This window comes from Heterodontus francisci, chromosome 7 (genome assembly GCF_036365525.1).
Source record: "Heterodontus francisci isolate sHetFra1 chromosome 7, sHetFra1.hap1, whole genome shotgun sequence".
NCBI lineage: Eukaryota > Metazoa > Chordata > Chondrichthyes > Heterodontiformes > Heterodontidae > Heterodontus > Heterodontus francisci.
In genome coordinates, this window is record NC_090377.1 from 102,249,808 (window position 1) to 102,270,637 (window position 20,830).

General features: G+C 40.8%; 1 protein-coding gene across 9 annotated transcripts in view; it reads right to left on the bottom strand.

Annotated features, from left to right (window-relative positions):
* LOC137372189 (diacylglycerol kinase beta-like) overlaps positions 1-20,830 on the bottom strand; it is a 636,709-nt gene that overhangs the window by 219,597 nt on the left and 396,282 nt on the right. For all 9 annotated transcript variants that reach the window (XM_068035767.1, XM_068035770.1, XM_068035771.1 and 6 more), the window contains one exon: positions 20,625-20,785. In XM_068035767.1, coding sequence (XP_067891868.1) covers positions 20,625-20,785 — 161 coding nt within the window. The remainder of the gene's footprint in view (positions 1-20,624; positions 20,786-20,830) is intronic.

Sequence of the window (20,830 nt, forward strand, 5' to 3'; positions counted from 1 at the left end):
CTCTGTCCATGCCGCTCATAACTTTGTAAACCTCTATCATGTCGCCCCTCCACCTCCGTCGTTCCAGTGAAAACAATCCGAGTTTATCCAACCTCTCCTCATAGCTAATGCCCTCCGGACCAGGCAACATCCTGGTAAACTTCTTCTGTACCCTCTCCAAAGCCTCCACGTCCTTCTGGTAGTGTGGCGACCAGAATTGCACGCAATATTCTAAGTGTGGCCAAACTAAAGTTCCCTCTCCCAAAGCCAGTTACTTCCTCCTGGCTAAGTCTACCTCCAAAAGAATGACAGCTTTCTCGCATCCAGGTTAATGCAGCTCTTGGCTACTTAGCTTAGTTACTAGCTTAATAAGGAGAAATACTGCCTTCTCAGCAGCATATGTGTGGGTAAAACAGCTGCATTATATTTGACAGTCGGAATTGTTGCCATATGGAATTGGGAAAGTGAGGAAGTGCCAGCAATCTGACTCCCTCTGTGGAGGCCAACACAACATGTGTTTCCATTAGTAATATGTTGCACATTGTCTTCCAGCTCTGCAGCAGCCAATATTCTGGAAGGAACAGATCAAATGATCTGGAGCACCTTCAAACCCACCTTCTGATCTTAAGATGATGTGGGACTCATGGGAAGCCAAAATGAGTTGAAAATCCATAACCTTTTGCCACATGGTGAAAAGGGTTGTCACCTGCATCCTTCACAGGGCTGCACCAAGGATCCTGTAAAATTTCACTCACATAAACATTAATTTATAGCCTTGCCAATAGCTATGAACAGGTCATTCAATGGCATTAGCAGGGGTGTTGGGTTGGGTGTGGGGGGTGGGGTGAAATGGGTGGTGAGCAAAGTTATAGCTCATGGAATAAAAGGGACAGTAGCAACATGGACACGAAATTGGCTGAGTGACAGAGTAGTGGTGACTGTATGTTTTTCAGACTGGAAGGAGGTTTGTAATCGAGTCCCTAGGGGTTGGTGTTAGGATCTTTGCTCTTCCTGAGTAATATATCAATGACCTAGACCTTGTTGTTATGGGCACATTTTCAAACTTTGCACATGATACGAAACTTGGAAGCATTGTAAACTGTAAAGAGGATACTGTAGAACTTCAAAAGGACAGACAGATTGGTGGAACGGGTGGACAAGTGGCAGATGAAATTTAATGCAGAGAAGTGTGAAGTGATTCATTTTGGTAGGAAGAACGCAGAGAGACAATATAAAATAAAGGGTACAAGTCCAAAGTGGGTGCAGGTGCAAACGGACCTGGGTGTATATGTGCATAACTCATTGAAGGTGGCAGGACAGGTTGAGAGTGCAGTAAATAAAGCATACAGCATCCTAGGTTTTATTAATCGGGGCAGAAGAGTACAAAAGAAAGGCAGTTATGTTAAACTTGTATAAAACACTGGTTTGGCCTCAACTGGAGTATTGTGTACAGTTCTGGGCACCACACTTCAGGAAAGATGTGAAGGCATTAGATAGAGTGCAGAAAAGATTCACGGGAATGGTTCCAGGGATGAGGAACTTCAGTTAAGTGGATTGTTCAGAGAAGTTGGGACTGTTTTCCTTGAAGAGAAGCTTGAAAGGAGATTTGATAGAGGTATTTAAAATCATGAGGGGTCTGGACAGAGCAGGTAGGGAAAAATTGTTCCCATTGGTGGAAGGAACGAGAACAAGATATAAGGTAATTGGCAAAAGAAGCAATGGCGACATGAGGAAAAACTTTTTCACACAGCGAGTGGTTAGGATCTGGAATGCACTCCCTGAGAGTGTGATGGAGGCAAGTTGAGGCATTCAAGAGGGAAATAGATTGTTATCCGAAAAGGAAGAACGTGCAGGACGACAGAGAGAACACGTGCGAGTGGCACTGGATAAATTGCTCCTTCGGAGAGCCGACACAGACAATACGGACCAAATGGCCTCCTAGGTACTGAACAATTCTGTGATTCTGGAAATAAGTCACAGCCAAGCCTAATCCAATTCTTACACGGCTGGTACACATGTAGGAAATGTAGCTGATTTCCTCCCCTTAACCGAAGGGTATGGAGACCTATTGTATTGCCCCTGGCATCAGATTAGTTGAGGTCAGTTAACTCAGCATAAACCAGCAATCAATCCTGGGATCTTCCAAGTCTACTTGACTGCTCATTGGATACATTCACTGAGTTGAGGGGAGTTACAAATCTACTTCATACTTTTTTAATATGAGGAATATTACAAACTTGAACACACTTAAGGGATTCAAATGAGCAGAAAAACTTCAAAAGCAAATCTTGAACAGCTTACACATTCAATCCCTTAAGAATGTATTAAAGTTGGAACTTACTCCTAAACTATTAAACTTGTCTATTTTTAAGAAAACTTAGTTTATTTTATCTTTTTGAACTTTGCCTTTAGAGTTTTGTCAAAGCATATAACTGCTATTAATAGTGGTAGGACATTGGATCATTTTACAAAATTAACATATTAAACTGAGTTTATGATGGATTCTAAGTGTCACCTATGTCAATAAAGCAAATTCTTTTGTTGATAAATACAATCTATTTTACAAGAATATGCCACTCTTGGATACAGTACAGGATGAATTCCTAATAATTAAGAATTCTTCACAATTTAGTAACCCACTGCGACATATTGGGCTACTCAAAGAACAAAAATCAACTTGACAATAAAACTGAAATTTTGATCATAATTCATCAGGAATCAGCAACACTTAATGCTATGGTAAAATGTAACCGGATGACTTTTGAGGGCTTAAAAATAAAATTATAGCTCAGGTTGCCCGTTTAGGTCAACAGAGCAATTTGTGCCCTCACTCGGCTGTATGGACTTTTCCCAGCTACAGATGATGATGCATTGCCTAGCCTCACAGCCACAAATTGTGATTTTAAAACAACTCGCCACATTCTAGCTTGCGCCTGAACAGTAGATGTTCTGTTGTTCGGCTACTGTAGAAATTGCGGTATAAAGGGAAGCTTTCCACAGCACCCGCACCCAGAATCAGAATTGCAAAATCATGTCAGGAAATAGTTCTGCAATTAAAGTACATGTTTGTCCCACAAACTGGCATTGTCACTGCCACATAATCTTCCTGTTATGGAAAATGGTTGGGAGTAAATACAGTTAGATAAGAAATACTGGGGCTGATTTTCATCGCCTTACATTCCCATTTTTCGGCGTGAATGGCATGTTAACCAGACAGAAATTGCAAATAAAAGCTACTGACTTATTGCTGGAAGCCGACCTGCTGTGAATGTCAGGTGGACCAGTATTCTCACCTGAAACTAGTGGGGGCCTAATTAATAAACTGAATTGAGGGTCTTATGACATTGTTAAGACCCAAAGGCCATTTTTGTGTCAATCAGTGCTACCACCACTACTTCTGCAACCCGTCCACGACCCATGGTTGGGAGGTGACTACTTACGTGCTCCTTAAAGGCAAAGGCATTATTAAATTAACCAGGTAAAGTGAGAAGCAAGTCTGAAAATAACTTTTACGTTATTATTTTGGGGACATCTAACCTTAAAGGCATCCTTAAGTTCAAATCATTGCTGTTTGATTTACTCTTTATGTTTCCCTGCCATATCAATCTACTATTCCATTGATTGTCACCTGTATATTTTCAGCCCTCCGTTTTAAGGTGCTGTCTCATGCTCACATCAGTCTCTGCCCTGCCAGATATGCTGCTCTCCCAAATGGCAAGCAGCATATTGTCATGATGATCACTGAACGTTATGTGGACTTGCATTTTAGACACAATACGGTAGCCACATATTATTTACAAAACAGTACATGCTGTACTTTAGGAGGTCATCTGACCCAGGGGTTCAAAGGCCAGATAGCACATGTTGAAGGGCTATATCTGGAGAGTAAAGATGGCTGAATAAGGTCTGTGAAGCAAAGTCTCAGTTGTGTTAAGTGGCATTACTGGAGAATCCGACAGTGATGATGAGGGCTAATATCTGCAGTCAGATATGGCTTTTGGTGGATTGGAATCTGTTGGGATTGGGGGTGTAACTCTGTTTGATCCCAGTGTGTAGCCAGTGTAATGAGTGCACGATGGGTCGTATGGCTGGAAAAGTTTAAGGCTTACATGGACAGCAGGGGCCTGTTTCCCTATTGGGCGACATTGACGCTGCGAGCGCAACAGAGGGCTTTGTTGCTCTACAATGCTGGGGAATTGGTGAGACAGACATTCGAAACACTTAATGGCACAGGAGAACAGCATGATTATGACAAGGCCATTAATGCATTAAACAATCATTATGTGGTGAAGATGAATGCACCATTTCAGCAATATGTTTTATGACAGATGAAGCAGACAAGAGGGGGAAACTCTTGCACAATTTGTCACTAGATTGCTCCAAGCATCTAAGGGATGTAATTATAAAAATGATTTGGATAATCAGCTCAGGGATCAAGTCGCACAAAATTGCCGGTCAAACTACTTGAGGTGCAAGTTGCTTGAAAAAGGAGATGCGTTAACCTTGGCGGAAACATTGGAGGCTGTGGTTTCGTTTGGAGCTGTGGAAGTCAATTCCATTGATGAAATTGGATGCAGATGCTTCAGGTGTCCTTGATCAAACTCAAGCCAAGTGAACATGCTTAGATCTTCCAGAGGGCAAGGTAGGAGTAGCCCAAGAAAGACGGAGAAAGAATTCTTCAAAGGTGGAAATATGGGACATTTTAGGAAGAATTCTTGCTGCCCTGCGAAAGGCAAGACCTGCAAAAATTGTGGGGGGAAAGAATCACTTTGCTAGGAAGTGCAGAAGTAAAACTGAGATGACAGGAAAGTCTGTAAAGGAAAACAGAGGATCGAGGAATGAGCAAGGCAGAAATGCACGCCAAATAGAAGCTGGCGGCAAGAATGATAGTGAATGTGATGAGGGATACATGCTTGCAGTCAATAATGGGAAATATGGAAATGCTCCAGTGTTCATTGGTGGGGTGAAGGTGGACATCACTGTGGATTCTGGAAGTGACAGCAATGTGATTGATGGACATTGTGGGAAGAATTGAAGAAGAGGAGAATTGAGTGCAAATCATGGAAATTTGCTAAGTTGTAGTACCCATACACATCCAAGATACTGCTTCAAACTGTGGGATGTTTCAAGGATATAGTGAAAGTAGGTGACAAATAGCTTGATAGAATCATAGAGTGATACAGCACAGAAACAAGCCCTTCGGCCCATCGTGTCCATGCCGGCCATCAAGCACCTATCTATTTTAATCCCATTTTACAGCACTTGGCCTGTAGCCTTGTATGCTATGGCATTTCAAGTGCTCATCTAAATACTTCTTAAATGTTGAGGGTTCCTGCCTCTAACACTCCTTCAGGCAGTGTGTTCCAGATTCCAACCACCCTCTGGGTGAATTTTCTTTTCCTCAAATCCTCTCTAAACCTTACCTTAAATCTATGCTCCCTGGTTTTTGACACCTCTGCTAAGGGAAAAGGTTTCATCCTATCTATCCTATCAGTGCCTCTCATAATTTTGTATTGCAGACTTTGTGGTCATCGAAGAGAAAGGAGAACCACTCATGAGCAGAGAGATAGCTCAAGCCTCAGGGATGCTGCATATTTGATAGAAGGTGAACTTGAAGTCACAGGCTGAACTGAAAGAGGAATTCAAACCAGTTTTCCAAGGAATAGGAAAGCTATGTGACCGTTAGGTGAAGCTGACCGTTGATGACATGAAATCAGTCGCTGAGCCTGTACGAAGGATGCCTTTTGGATTGAGGAGCAAGGTTGAAGCCAAGATCCAAGAGCTCATTGATCAAGATATTGTTGAACTAGTAGAAGGACCAACACCTTGGGTGAGTCCAGTAGTGGTAATTCCCAAGCCAAATGGAGACACAAGACTGTGCATCAACATGAGAGGTGAATGAGGCAGTGGTCAGAGACAACCATCCTATGCCAACTGTATACTCCAGGAGATGTTCACAAGTAAGATGTTTTCCAAGTTGGACTTAAAGTAAAGTTACCACCAGCTCGAGTTGCACCCAGATTCCAGGAAGGTGACAATGTTTGTCGCACACTGTGGACTGTACCAATACGAAAGACTGTTACTTGGCATAAACATAGCACCTGAGATTTAGCAGCACAAGATCCATAAAATAATTCAAGGTGTCCCAGGAGCAACTAATGTTTCAGATGACATCATTGTTCATGGTGCCTCCCATGAGGAACATGATGAGAGGTTGAGACTAGTGTTGGCAAAATTGGAAGTGGGTGAAACGGTCAATGCAGACAAATGCCTATTCCGAGTGTTAGAGCTGGTATTTATGGGTCACAAGTTGACAAGTCAAGGCATTAATCCAATAGGAAGAGAGAGAGAAAGTTAAGGCAGTAGTCAGAACCACAAAATGCCAGTGAGGTGAGGCGTTTTATTGACCGAGTAAACTATTGTGCAAAATTCATACCAAACTTTGCTGCAATGGCTGATCCATTGAGGAGGTTAACGAGGAAGAATGAACTATTTGTCTTTGGCCAAGAGCAGAAGGATGCATTCAGAGCACTGAAGGAAAGTTTGATGAGTGCTCACACTCTTGGATATGATGATTCACAAGCACCAATGAAGGTCATTGCGGACGCCAGTCCGGTGGTACTAGGAGCAGTGCTAGTGCAAACACGTACTAAAGGACCAAGAATCATTGCTTATGAAAGCTGATCTTTGACGGATGTGGAGAGGTGATATTCTCAGACAGAGAAAGAGGCCTTGGGACTGGTCAGGCGACATGAAGGATCTCACGCATACTTGCTTGGCATCAAATTCGAATTGCTGACATGCCATGAATCAGTGGAGGTGACATAGTCTCCAAGGTCAAAACCACGTGCTCGGATTGAGGGGTGGGTACTTAGACTTCAACAATATAAGTACAAGGTTTGTCACATTGCAGGGAAGACGAACATTGCAGATTTGAAAGAGAAGAAAGTGGAATTGTTTGTGTGCGATTTGTAGCGGTACACTCGACACCCAGAGCAATAACAACTAGGGAGAGAGAGTCAGACAATGATACAGAACTAGAAGACATCAGGCAGAGGATCCAGACAGGAGAATGGGAGAAGAGTACACACAAGTCATGCGCTGCTGTGAGAGATGAACTGTGCATAATGGGGAAATGTGTGCTCAGAGGCAACAAATTTGTGGTGCCAAGGTAGCTAAGGAATAGAATGGTGGCATTGGCTCATGAAGGTAATTTAGGAGTGGTTGGTAAGAAGCAGAACTCGAGAACCATGGTTTGGTGGCCTGAAATGGAGAAGGATGCAGCAAAATTGGTCAAATCCTGTCATGGATGTCAGGTCGTTAGCTGACCCAAACCAGCTGAACCAATATGCAGCACATTGCTACCAGCTGGACCAGGGACTAGAGACTCCAGAGTTTCCGACAGCAGGCTGACAGCTTGTAGGCCAGATGCACAGATGAAGGCTCCTGAAAGGAAGCTGATACCATCAAGTCCAGGGACGATAACCAGAGTTCCTGAGATGACAGGCAGAGCCAGGAGTCAGAAGAGACCACCTAAGAGATATGAGAATTTTATCTAATGTGCATACATTTATTTGCTTAATGCCAGAAAAAATCATGGACACATTTTCATTCTGATAAGGGAGGGATGTCATGATGATAACAGTGTTATGTGGACTTGCATATTAGATACAATACTGTACATGTGTTACTAGTTAGGGGGTCATCGGACCCTGGGGTTCAAAGACAGCACATGTTGAAGGGCTGTATCTGGAGAGTGATGATGGCTGAATAAAGTCTGTGAAGTAAGTTAAGTCTCAATCATGTTAAGTGTCATTACTGGAGGATCTGACACATATTAGCAGTGTGCTAAATGTTGCAAACTCATATGAGTGACCTCAAATCTTCTGTATTTAAATCAGCTAACTCACAAAAAGCGATCAGACCTCCTGCTTATGTCATCAGGTGGGTGGAATGGGTCCACCTGATGTATGCCAGTAACAAAAAACAATCCTATTGCTGCAAGCCTAAAATAACCACATTTAACACTTATCCATGATGAAGTCAAAACTTCATAAATTTTAGTTATCTTTATTTAGAAAAAATAATAATTACTCTTAACATAGATTGTAAAAACAAGAAAGACTGACATCTTTCTTGTTACATGAACTTTTTCAAAAGGTCAGCACTCCTACACTAAAGCCAGCCATGCCTCAGTATTATATTCACCACAATCGCAAGGGACAATCATATGATTTTCCCCCAGCTTCCAATACTTTATAAGTGATTATAAATCAAAGAGTTGGAGGACTGATATATCAATGGCTGAAACAACATGAAGGTAAGTGATGGTTTCAAGTATTACAAACACCATCAATCCTAATGATAGATTAATGTTATCGCCACTAAAAAAAACATTCCCCTTGCTCACTTGAAAGCATCTAAAGCATGAATTGATGTAACCACTTAGAGAAAGCAGTATTTAATTTCCAGAACTTCCACACATTGGAAGCACTATATGTATTTTTAGTGAAACAACATCTAGAATTGGATTATAGGATAGGCATCTTTATTTCTTTAAGACTCTCAGCATCAGATCAGTAATAATTTTTTAAAATAAATGCCATATTTAATTTTTCTGTCACAAACCACTTGACTGGAAGGCTAAAGTTGAAAAATTGTAATTTTTTTAATAAACATGTTGGCAAGAAAAAAATATACAGGACTGACTAAGACACAAATGCAGCAGCACAATGAAGACATTTGTGTAAACAACTACTTTGTTACTCCTATTCCTTTGAATTGTTTGAGTTTCCAAATTTGTGGTTTGTCCATTTTTGAGAAAGCAATTTTCTGTGTACAACAGAACAGGGTCATTTAAATATGAATCACCAAACATGGTCTTCCTTTATGAACCTTGGGTGTGAAACCTTAAAAACGATTTTGGAATTAATTCTGTAACCTAAAAAACAAATTCAAGGCATCTCCTGTAATCCTAGATCTCAATTAAACTGAATTGTTTCAGCTTCTTTGAAGTTTAAAATCTTGTAAGAGCATCTTCCTCTGTTCTTAACATATTTAAGAAAAATCAGCCTTATAAATTTTGTTCCTAATGACTTCGAATTGAACCAACAATGAAATGCAAAGTCTCAAGTTACATTAATTGATGGGTTTCTAATTTGCAAATGTAATTACTTCCACAGTCAGTTCAAATTTGGATCACGGCACCAGCTGCACAATAATTAACACCATAGCTCTTACACTAAACCAGTCCTGTCATCAGCTATATAACCTTCATTAACAAACATCCTGTAAACACAAAATACTTTATTTATAAATGCTTGTAGGAAAATGGCCTTTCACTTTTGAAAAATAGGTCTGAATCAAACTCAAAATAACAAGACAAAGGTATCCTTTTTGATATGTTTAAAGTCCTGAGTAAGATGAGTTAACATATGTAAGAAAACATCGTCTTCAGGACCTGCACAAGCTATGTCCCCTTTCCAATGATTCCACACTCCTCCATGACCATTGCCTTGGCCTGAACCAGACTGTTTGCAAGTCCATATACTCTTCATCACAAGAAAAACTCTGCCCATCAAGCTTGTTCCTTCTGAAGATCTTGGAATGTTTTCCTATCAATTTCCAAGATTTGTTCCATCCTCTCCCAAAAGGTAATGGAATTACTTTAGAAATATCAAATTTCCAACCTGTATAACTCAATTATGACTGCTAGTATTACATGATTTGTTTCCATGGCACCGAGAAACAAGGAACCAGTGTTTTCTATGGCGTATACATCTCCATCTGCCATAATAATCTTCAGTCCTATTCCTAATCAGATACCGATCCAGCTCATCTAATCTCTAGTGATACCTGTGGAACTTTCTATATATTCTCAATCTTTTTATGTTCATATACATATATACACATACACACATATATATAAAAATCCTGTGGCAGATGTAGTTTGAGGAATGCAGTTTTGTGAAAGAAAACTATGTTTAATGTTTTTGCCAAAATAATTCCTTCTAGAAGCTTCCTTTATAGTTCATCGAGTTTACCAGTGAGTAGCTAAGCCACACAGTTCAGGAAGATCCCAGATACAGGCGTACTTCAGTAGCCTCAGTGCCTTTGGGTTGTGAAAGGAAAAAATGGGCCAGGCTTCCTGCTCAAAAGCTATCCAACAATCCCTGCTGGAAGTATATGTGAGTATTGGGTGCTCCTTTGACTCCATTTCTACTAAATTGCTGACTATTAAACTCCCCTTGACAGTTCCCAAGCTACATAATATTGTAAATGGTTTCCGCTCTCTTTCAAAATCATCACCAACCTTCTCTTTAAACCCACCCACCTCAACACCTCTATCCTTGCAAACTACTGCCCCATCTCCAACTTCTCTTTCCTTTCCAAAGTCTTTGAACATATTGTTGCATCCCAAATCCATGCCCATTTTTTCTGCAACTCCATGTTGAGTCCCTGCAAGTCCATTTCTGTCCTAGCTACAGCACTGAAATGGATCTAATCAAAGTCACAAATGACATGCTCTGTGACTGGAACTGTGGTACACTATCCTTCCTGACCTCTCTGCAGCTCTTGACGCTATTAATTATTTCTCTGATGCATCTGTTCTGTTGCTTAGTTCAGTGGGACTGTCCTTGCTTGGTTTTTTGCTGACCTATTCAATTATAGCTATAGCATCTTTAACAGTAACTTCTTTCAAGCCTTGGTACCTCTGGAGTCCATCAAGGATCTATCATTGGCACCCTTCTCTTCCGTATTGACTCTCTGCTGCTTGGTGACATCATCTGAAGACACGGAGTCAGCTTCAAAATGTATGCTGGCAATACCCAGCTTTACATTTCCTCCACCTCTCAACCCTATCCCATGCCTCTGTGCTGTCAGACTACTTGTCCAACATCCAGACATGCGTGAACCAGTTAAACATTGGAAGTACAAAAAAATTTGTCTATGGTCTCTGCCACAAATGCTGTACCCTGGCCACTGATTTTCTATCCCTCCATGGCTTCAATCTCTTAGCCACAACACCGCCTAATTCCACCTTCATAACATTTATCACCTCTGTCCCTGCTTCGGCCCAACTGCAGTTAAAATCTTCATCCTTGTCTTTGCCACCTCCAGACTTGATTATTCCAATGCCTTTTTTTGGCTGGCCTCCCATTCTCCACCCTCTTCAAATGATCTAAAACTCTACTGCCCATATCTTATCCTGGAGCAAGTCCTTCCTGTCCTACAGTGGTTCCCGGTCCTCTGGTTTAAGATTCTCATCCTCATGTTTAAAGCTCTTCATGGTCTTGCCCCTCCCTATGGTTGAAAATTTCTCTATTCCTTTACCTCCTGTAACTACCCTCCATTCTCCTGTGCACCCTCTTCTTTTATTCCTGCGAACACGTCTTCAGCCATCTAAACCCGATGTTCCTGCAATTCCATCCCTAAACACCTCCAGCTCTCTCTCCTCCTTAAAACCCACCTTTTTGGCAAGCTTTTGATCACCATTCCTAATATCTCCTTTGACGTGGCGTCCCTTTTTTTTGTCCAATTATGCTTCTGTAAAGCACGTTGCACATTAACGTAAAAGATGCAAGTTTTTGTTATTGTTGATGACTAAATTGGACTCAGCTGTGATCTATTAATTAATCAGTGCCAAGAATTACAGAGTTCTAGGTGAGGTTCCAGACAAAAGGTGGAATTTTGTGCTGGCGGCAGGGGTCTCAAAGTCAGGGAAACGGATGCCGAGATCCCTGCATCAGCTCTTATATGGAAGGCCCACTGAATTCAGTGCTGATCAGGCACTCAACTGGATAGCGGCGAGCCTTCTGTACAATATAGGAACCCGTTGCTGGAGGTCCCGGCCTTGCAGAGCTACCGGCCAATCAGAGGGCTGCTGCTGTAGCTGCAGTGACCAGACACCGAGGAGCAGCGCTGGAACCAGACTCAAGGGAGCTCAGGGCGGGTATGTCTCGCAGGGTGGGGGTCGTGGGGGTCAATAGAAAGGGCAGGAATTGGCCCTCAGCGGCTGCCACCACCCCCCCTTTCTCGATGCCAGGTTCCTCGTTCAGGCGCTAAGTGCCTTTGAACAAAGGACCCCATCCTGCAGCTGGGAAACAGCCCGCATGGTTTTCTGTGCCATGCTTACCGTGTGGCGACAGGGCCAACTGGTACACGGGTAATTGCAGCTGTGGCGGGAAGAGGCCCTTAATTAGGGGCTAATTACCCAGTTAAGGGCCTCAACTGGTGGTGGGCGGGAAGGCTGTTCACAGGCCTTCCTGCCCCGGATTAAATTTTGGCGATTTCCCACCCAATCTTATGCTCTCCGTGCTGCCAAACCCGCCGTGGGGGAAGAGCGTAAAATTCCACCCAAAGTGTCAACAAATTAAACAAAAACTTGTATTTATTGCATCTTTCCTGCCTCAAATACATTCTAACAGCTTCACAACCAATGAATTACTTTGGTAGTCACTGTTATGTGGGCAAACAGCAAGGTCAGTCAGTGAACAAAAAAAATACATGGCCAGTTCATCTATTTAGGTGGTTTCAGTTGAGTGATGAATGTTGGCTGGAACACATCACATTGAACAGTGCCTTGGGAACTTACAAGTCCTTGTTTTGTCCAAATGACAGCACCTCAAACAATGCACCACTCCCTCAGTACTGCACTGAACTGCCAGCTGTTATAAACACTGGGGTTTGAAAAATGATTATGTTTTAAAAAAGTGTGATTTTTAAAAGTTTAAGATGGAGTCCAGAAGGTCAGGTGACTTCACATCCACTCTGCGGAAGGACAAGACAGACATCTTGGTTACCAGGACAATAGAGAACACAGATCAAAGACTTTTTTTTGAAAAAACAGACTGATAACAATGGATTTCGCCCTCCCAGACTTTTGGGTCATAAAGCATGGGGTCAGTGATTCCGAAGATGCAAATGTACCAGGGCAGCTGTTAACACCTGGGCACAATGGAAGGCTCAGGTGACTCTGTGAAGCCAGACTTCTGGACTTTGCATATTGGAACAGAACAAAAAGCTATTGATGTGTGGTTCCAGATATATTTAACAGATTTTCTGGAGGCAGACAGGCTATAAGAAAAGAAACCAGCGGTTGTAGCCTCAAGCCAGGGTGTAAGTAGGGAACCCAGCGGTGGTAGTCTCAGAGAAAGCGGTAAGGAAGACTATCAGCGGTGGGGGCCTCGAGAGGTGGGGGGGGGGGGGGGGTGGGTGGTGGCGGGAAAAACACCTGCTCTGGGAAGCCTGAGATAGCGAAAGGCTGCAAAGACTTAAACCTGTTTTGAAAGCTGAAGCTTACGGAGAAGATGACGACCAGCAGGTTCACCAGGAATCGCCTTATTCACAAATGTCCAGATCATAAAAGTGAGCGAAGAGAACATTGATTTTTGAAATGGTCTGGGCGATCCAACCCACTGTAACTGGAAGGAGTTTGGGACTTTTAACAACAAAGGGTTTCACCATTAAAAAGGACTGTGTAATATATAAGTGTGGTGTAAGGTTTTCAAGTGTTTGAATAAATTAAAAAAAACCTTTCTTTGTAATTTGGGGTATCAGCTACTTACAAAGTCCTGTTTAGTTAATGGGGATTTCTTTTAGTTTAGTTGTTATAAGAAGTCTTAAAACATGAAATCTTGTCCTGGAATTCTTTAAATTGGTCTGGGAGCTTCATATCTTGTATTTTTCATGTTAACAATCTCACTGAGGTTGCAGCATAGTCCAGAGCTTCAAATTCTATGGTGGGGCTTGAAGCACAACCTTGTCAGCCAGAGGCAAGAGTACTAACACAGAGCCACGTTGACATGAACAAGCAGTAAACCCTCCTGGGCAAGAAGTGAAGGGAAAAAAATTAGTATGAAAAAAATATTCTTATTTAAATAACAGTATTTGCAGCCACTGTAGACAAATGCAAAATTTTGTTTTCAAAACAATACCCATGATGTTTTTACCCAATCTTTAAACAATTTGAAATAAATGGGTTAACAACTACATTAAAATAGTTGACAAAATAATTTTCTGCATATGGATTAACCAGTGCATTGCTAGAGGAAAGCAAGCACACTGGATTTCTTTTCATTCAGTTTTATATTATGCTTGATTTATACTTATGTAAAATGTTATATTTTAAATTTTACACATTTTTTAAATTGTTATTTTAATGCTGGGAGTAACTCATTGAAAATAAATGGGTCATTGCGTTAAAGTAACTATTGGAAAATCTAAGCTAGTCGGTCTGGGCAAGGCAATGACTACCTTTCTCCCTTAATTTTACTACATAAAAATATTTGCTGCATTAAGCAGAGCTATTTTTGAGAATTAAAGTGAAGGTAGGAGAGTTTCTGACTTGGTTCCTATGCTACATATCTTGCATATAGAAAAAAGTTCAAAATAATAAAATGTAAAAGTTGTTTCGCCACTAAATTTACTTCCTTTAGGCTTATGTAGCATTGGCTCGAGACAGTTTTTTGCAACGAACACTCATAAAATATGAAAATATATTGCCTTTATTCCATACCAGTTAAGTTACTGCAGCGGTTCTGAATTTATTCAAACTGATGCAATAAAAAAATGAAGTGAAATCTAAAATATAAAATTTTACATAAGTATAAATCAAACATAGTATAAAGCTGAATCAAACCAAAAACACAAATGTGCTTACTTTCCTCTGGAAATGCACTGGTTAATGTATATGCAGAAAATTATTTAGTCAGCTATTTTAATGCAGTTGTTAACACATCTATTTAAAATTGTTTAAAGGTTGGGTTAAAACAGCACAAAGGAATTTTATATTGATCAGTGTACTATAAAGTAAATTAAGTTCTCAGGTATCTAAATTCTGACATGCAGATGCTGATCCTTGGTGCAAAGAGTGAAAATGTTCATTTCCTCAACATGACCATCTCAGTGGTTGCACTCTTGACTTTGAGTCAAAAAGATTTGGGTTTAAGCCCTGCTCCAGGAATTTAGGTTGATACTACACAGCACGACTGAGGGAGTGCTGCATTGTAAGGTGCTGTCTTTTAAGAAGACATTAAACCAAGGCCATACTTCCTGTTCAGTTGGATGGTAAAGATCCTGTGGCATTACTCAAAAACAGCAGAGGAGTTTTATTGGTGTTCTTAAGATTTGCATCACAGTCGATATCACTAAAAACACATTTCATTGTTGTTTGTACACTTGGAGCAATTTATTGGCTGTGAAGCACTTTGGAACATTGCAAGGATGTGAATGGTGCTATATAAATGCAAGTTTTTCTAACTTTCTCATGGTTTGGTTTAGTTTAGAGATACAGCACTGAAACAGGCCCTTCGGCCCACTGGGTCTGTGCCGACCATCAACCACCCATTTTATACTAATCCTACACTAATCCCATATCCCTACCACATCCCCACCTGTCCCTAAATTTCCCTACCACCTACCTATACTAGGGGCAATTTATAATGGCCAATTTACCTACCAAGTACCAAGCACCAAGTAAGTGTTTTAAAAGAAAAATTGTCTTACATTATTGTTAGTACAAAGGTTCTATTGATCTGATAAAACTCCACTCAAAACCTGGCAATTTGTGCCAATACTGTAATGACAAGCAAAAGGATATAGCATTAGCCATTAAAACTGACAGATTAGAGGAATTAGCCATTAAAAGGAAATATTGGAGTCTAACTTCAAAAGGCTCCTTTCATCCATCATTTATCAATACAAAGCAGAAACTAAAGTGAAGTCAAGAGTCTGATAGAGATACAAACCTCTGAGTTATTTTGTAAAGATGATAAATGTATGGTTTGTGAAAACCAATGCTCAGTCCATAGGATAAATCAATTATAAATTGCTTTACTTCAGTACATGATCAAGTTTACTATGTTAAAATAAAAAATGTTTTTACAGTTTTAACTACATACTTTTCAAAAATCCTATTATACAGTAGTTTTAAAATGTTCATATACGAATATGAGTTGACTACAAGATTAACTACATTTTAGAATGTGTGGTGGTTGAATTGGCTAACCCCTGAAAACAGGTATGGGGATCACAGTACACGATTAATCCATGCCCATTTACTATGTTGCAGGCAGCAAGTTAAATTGGTGCTGCTTGCTGTTTCAAATGATTTCTACGCACAGCCAGTGCTATCCAACTATTCACTAGCTGCATAGATCATCAGGGGCCGAATATTGCGAGTGGCTAGTGTCACTTAAAAGAAGCCCTAAAAGAACAGATTCATTGTGACTGTAAGAAGTGGTGGAAGGTTTTTGAAAAGTGAACACGGGCTGTGGCACTTTAAGCAATGGCTGAACATGTGAGCGAGTGAGCACTAAGGTTTTCATACAATGCACTGGCCATCTGGTAATCAAAAGTCCATTGTGGATTGAATGCGTCAGGAAATGGTCTTTTGTCTTTTTTAAGCAGTGACTGTAAATATGCAAATGTCTTTCTAGTCAAAGGTCTGGTGTTGCTTTCTTTTAAAAAGCAAGTTCATTCTTTACTCCAGTAACAATTTAAAAATTTAATGTCCATGTGACGAAATATATAAGCCCCATTCTTGGCAGTTAGAGGCCTGCATGACAGTTAGGTTGCCGCATTGTACCTAAAACACGAATGTTACATATCCCAATTTAGCCCTGGGTGATTTACCATAATATTTTGAATATAATACACATTTTCCCCTAAAAATCTGTTCGGACTCGTATCATGCATGGTAAAAAAAATCAAACATTTTTTTTGCAGCCAGTCAAGGACATCTTTTCCTACTAAAAATGTTGCATTTCGATGGTATTTCTTTTGAATTTGTTAAAATCGAATTCTCATGCTGCTGCTTTGTTACCATGCTTTTCAGCAACTTCCATCACCTTAAGTGTAACTTACTCTTTTCCCTGCCATGTTAGCTGTTACGAATGTTTTGAGTTAAAAATTTTATGAAGAATCTCACTTTGCTGCCCTGGGAAACTTGGCTGTATGACATATGCTACGTTTGATTGATAAACGCTGTCAGCTCATTTGGCCTATTTGAATATCGCACATTTCGAGTGGGATCCGGCTGCTCAGCAAACTAGGGTGGGAACAGACCCTTTAGCTTAGATGGGATTTCTCACTACTTTTGTCAATAAAAGGTCACTTTGACCACAATATTGCAAAGGTCTACGTGCGTGTCATACATGGCGATAAGGCAAATTTGGATCTTCATTCATGAAAATTAGAGTGCGTAATTATATTCAGAAAATTACAGTATTAAGGTGGTTTTCCAGAGATAATGATTATCCTTTAGATTGCCGAATTTCTCACTGCATTCATGCAAAGTACTGGGCAATACATTAGATTAGACAAATCCGTGCTTTCTGTTTGAAAGTGTGTGGACTTGTGATGGCCCATGACTGAATTCCCTATGAACATCAAGAGTTGAGGGACACAAATAAACAATGACCACTTGACAAGTTACTGGAGGGTTGTTAACATCCATGGAATCATTCTCACTCTTAATCACTACCATCAGGAAAGAGATGGAGAAAAGGAAAGAAAATTAGAAAGAATAAAAGAAAAAATCTGTTCACAGATAAGCAACATGCCAAGACACTGATGTATGTCCTCTGGCAAGAGCCCTTCAAAATTTTGAATCCCTGTTCATATTCTATGTACTGATTACATATAAAGGTATTAAAGAATAGAACTACAAAATTATTACTCAAGTATCTAACCAACTCAAAGTTTTGGGACAAAATACATTGGTTGAATAAAGTAAAGGAAGGCAATTTACCATAATCCCTAACCTTTAAATAATGGGCTCCTCCACAGACCATGGATATTTCCCATAATTACAGCTCTGCCAATTATCAAAGTCTATATTCGTGACACTTGTTTTGTATTAAAAATCATGCTCAATGAAATGGTGCATGTAGTCTCAATAGAGAGCTCATGAAAGATAACCCATTTTAACCTGCAACATTTTAGTTACTTTGAGTTAGATCACAAATCCTTTTAGCTTCAAATAAATCCAAAACATGATCAGAATCAAACATACATGGAAGGACTATGATTTCTAGAACCACAATTAATATACCCAAGGTTAAAAAAATGTCTATCTCGCTCACTGCAATTCTGGGCTGGAGCTGCCATGCCTGCTTTATATCTGGTATATTTCTCAGTTGACTAAACCTTTGTTGATAATAAACACAGTTATGACCTGGTACTCTGGCATGATGCACTACAAACATGTTGAATTATAGTATCCATAGAGTAACCTCAAATGGAAATACATTCTTGGGAAGGACTGCACCAGATACTGAATGCTCTAGAAGTTTTTCATTGACATAAATACTGGGCTGAATTTTACTAGCCCTCCGACGTCGGGGGTTGTGGCAGGGGGGCTGGAAGATTCTTCTGGGACAGTCCCGCCTCGAGCCCCACTGACAAGGTGGCCCTGCCGCATTTTACTGGTGGCACTGAGGCCTCGGTGCCCCCGCACCCTCTGCTGCTTGGCGGCGGAGTCTTCATTTTAATATCAAAATTAATTTAAAAACATGCAAATCAACGTACCGAGATGCACTGCAGCAACGCAACAAGGCTCCTTAGACAGCGCCTTCCAAACCAACGACTTCTACCAACTAGAAGGACAAGGGCAGCAAATACATGGGAACACCACCACCTGCAAGTTCCACTCCAACCCACACACCATCCTGACTTGGAGCTAGATCACCGTTCCTTCACTGTCACTTGGTCAAAATCCTGGAACTCCCTTCCTAACAGCACTGTGGGTATACCTACCTCACATGGACTACAGCGGTTCAAGAAGGCAGCTCAGCACCATCTTCTCAAGGGCAATTAGGAATGGGTAATAAATGTTGGCCTAGCCAGCAGTGCCCACATCCGATGAATGGATAAAAAAACCCTGATCCCAACGGCTGTCCCATGCCGATATCCCAGCCACTGGCCGGAACTTCTGCGCCTTTGGATGTCTGCACAGACATCCTAGGCGTGACACTGGTGGGGAGGGAGGAGCAGTGAAAATCTCAGGGCGGTGGGGGGTGGGGTGGGTGGGTGTAGAGAGAGCAGGGAACACAGTCTTTTGATTGGTGGGAAGAAGTGAAGGTTTAAAGTTAATAAAGATCGGGGGGAAAGTGCGGATCTGCATAAAGGATTTTTGACGGGGAATGGAAATTAATGAATCGATTCATTCTTGGGGGTGTGGGCGCGGGGAATGAAAATGTTATTGCATGTGTAACTTTAGTTTCGAATGCTTGTTCCCTTTAAACATCTAAATGAGACTGAAGGGCCTGAAGCCCTTTAAAAATGGCACCGGTGCCTGCGCGGTGGCACCGGACGCCTTTGTCTGGGATGGAGCAGCCGCCCCCTCTACGTCATCAGGGGCAGTCGCTCTTCCCCCTTCCATTTGAATGAGCCCCTGCACGAAATAATGCAGGGCTCAGAGATGGCAGATCTGTGCGAGTGGGCTGCCATGATTTGTGGTGCGCTCATAAAATTCAGCCCACTATGTGACAATCTGTTTTAAGCATTTCCCTATAAAGCCTAATCATGAGAAAACTTTGTCTTAAATTTTCTACTGAAACTAAACAGTCACCTGAAACTGTCCATTACTGCGCTCGTAATCGCTGTGCACCATAGAAGTTACCCTGAATAGATAATTACACAATTAGGCAAACAGATATTTTTTGGCACAACAGTCTTTCTATACTGATTAACAGTTGCTCACATTTTCACAGCCATTGATTTTTTTCCACACGTTGAGGTACACAAAGGTATAAATGAGGAAAAGGCTCAAACTTGCTGACTTTGGGCAATAGAAACTATCTCAAATAAACCTATTTGAATACTGTACGATATAGAAAGAAACATTCCACCTTTTCAAAAATGCACCTCATTAGGTGCTTGTATTTTTTTGTTCTATAGTAATGTCAATATGGATAGTGAACACTGGAAATGGAATTCACCTTTAACACCCAACTGTTGGAGGTGACTTGGGCTCATTTGAGTCTTAATCTAATGAAATGATTCTCTCCCAAGGAGCGAGGAACTGAACTGGATCAGATTTCTTGGAATCACTGGAGGGAAACGTTCTGAAAGACATTTTCCTTCAATAACATGATGTACCCAATGGGATACCATTGCTTTGATACAATCCGCCGGGCCCATAAGTGCTGAAGCTGCATGATACTGGATGTGCAGAATGACCCTGACATTGTGCTTGTTCCTTATGAGTCTTTTTCTGAACACTGAAGAACAAAAACCCTTTTCAATATATTTGTCAAGGTATAGTGAGTAAATATATTTATTATGGTCTCTGCACAATGAATGAGACAATAGTAACTCATACTGTCTTAAACTTCTTGAACTAAATCTAAACATTAATCCCACTGACTATTTCTGTTTTTGTGGTAGTTTCAACTGAAGGCTAGTGGTCACATGTGACTGATGAGAGAAGTAAAACTAAGATGGCCCATACATGATTTGACAAAAAATGTTTTCTGAAATATATATGATTCGCACCAAAAACAAATATCTTGTGCTCTCGGTGGGTACAGAAGGGCCTTGAAAAAATAGATACATGATATGTGGAGAAGTCATATGTGAAATAGCAATTCCAACAGATTTCTTTATAAAATAAAAGGACAAGAACATCCTTTGGCACTTACCACACCAACAGAGAAATAGTCGTTAACAATACTGTATGGCACTGGATCCCCTTTTTCATCTTTGTTGTTTGGTATCACCTCTATACTCCATCTGTCCAGCATCATTTCTATACTGTTCTCGATGTCTTTGAGAACTTTCATTAAGTTTCCACCTTCATATCCTTTACAAGTATAAAGAAATACAAGTTTAAAACTTATCTTTGACT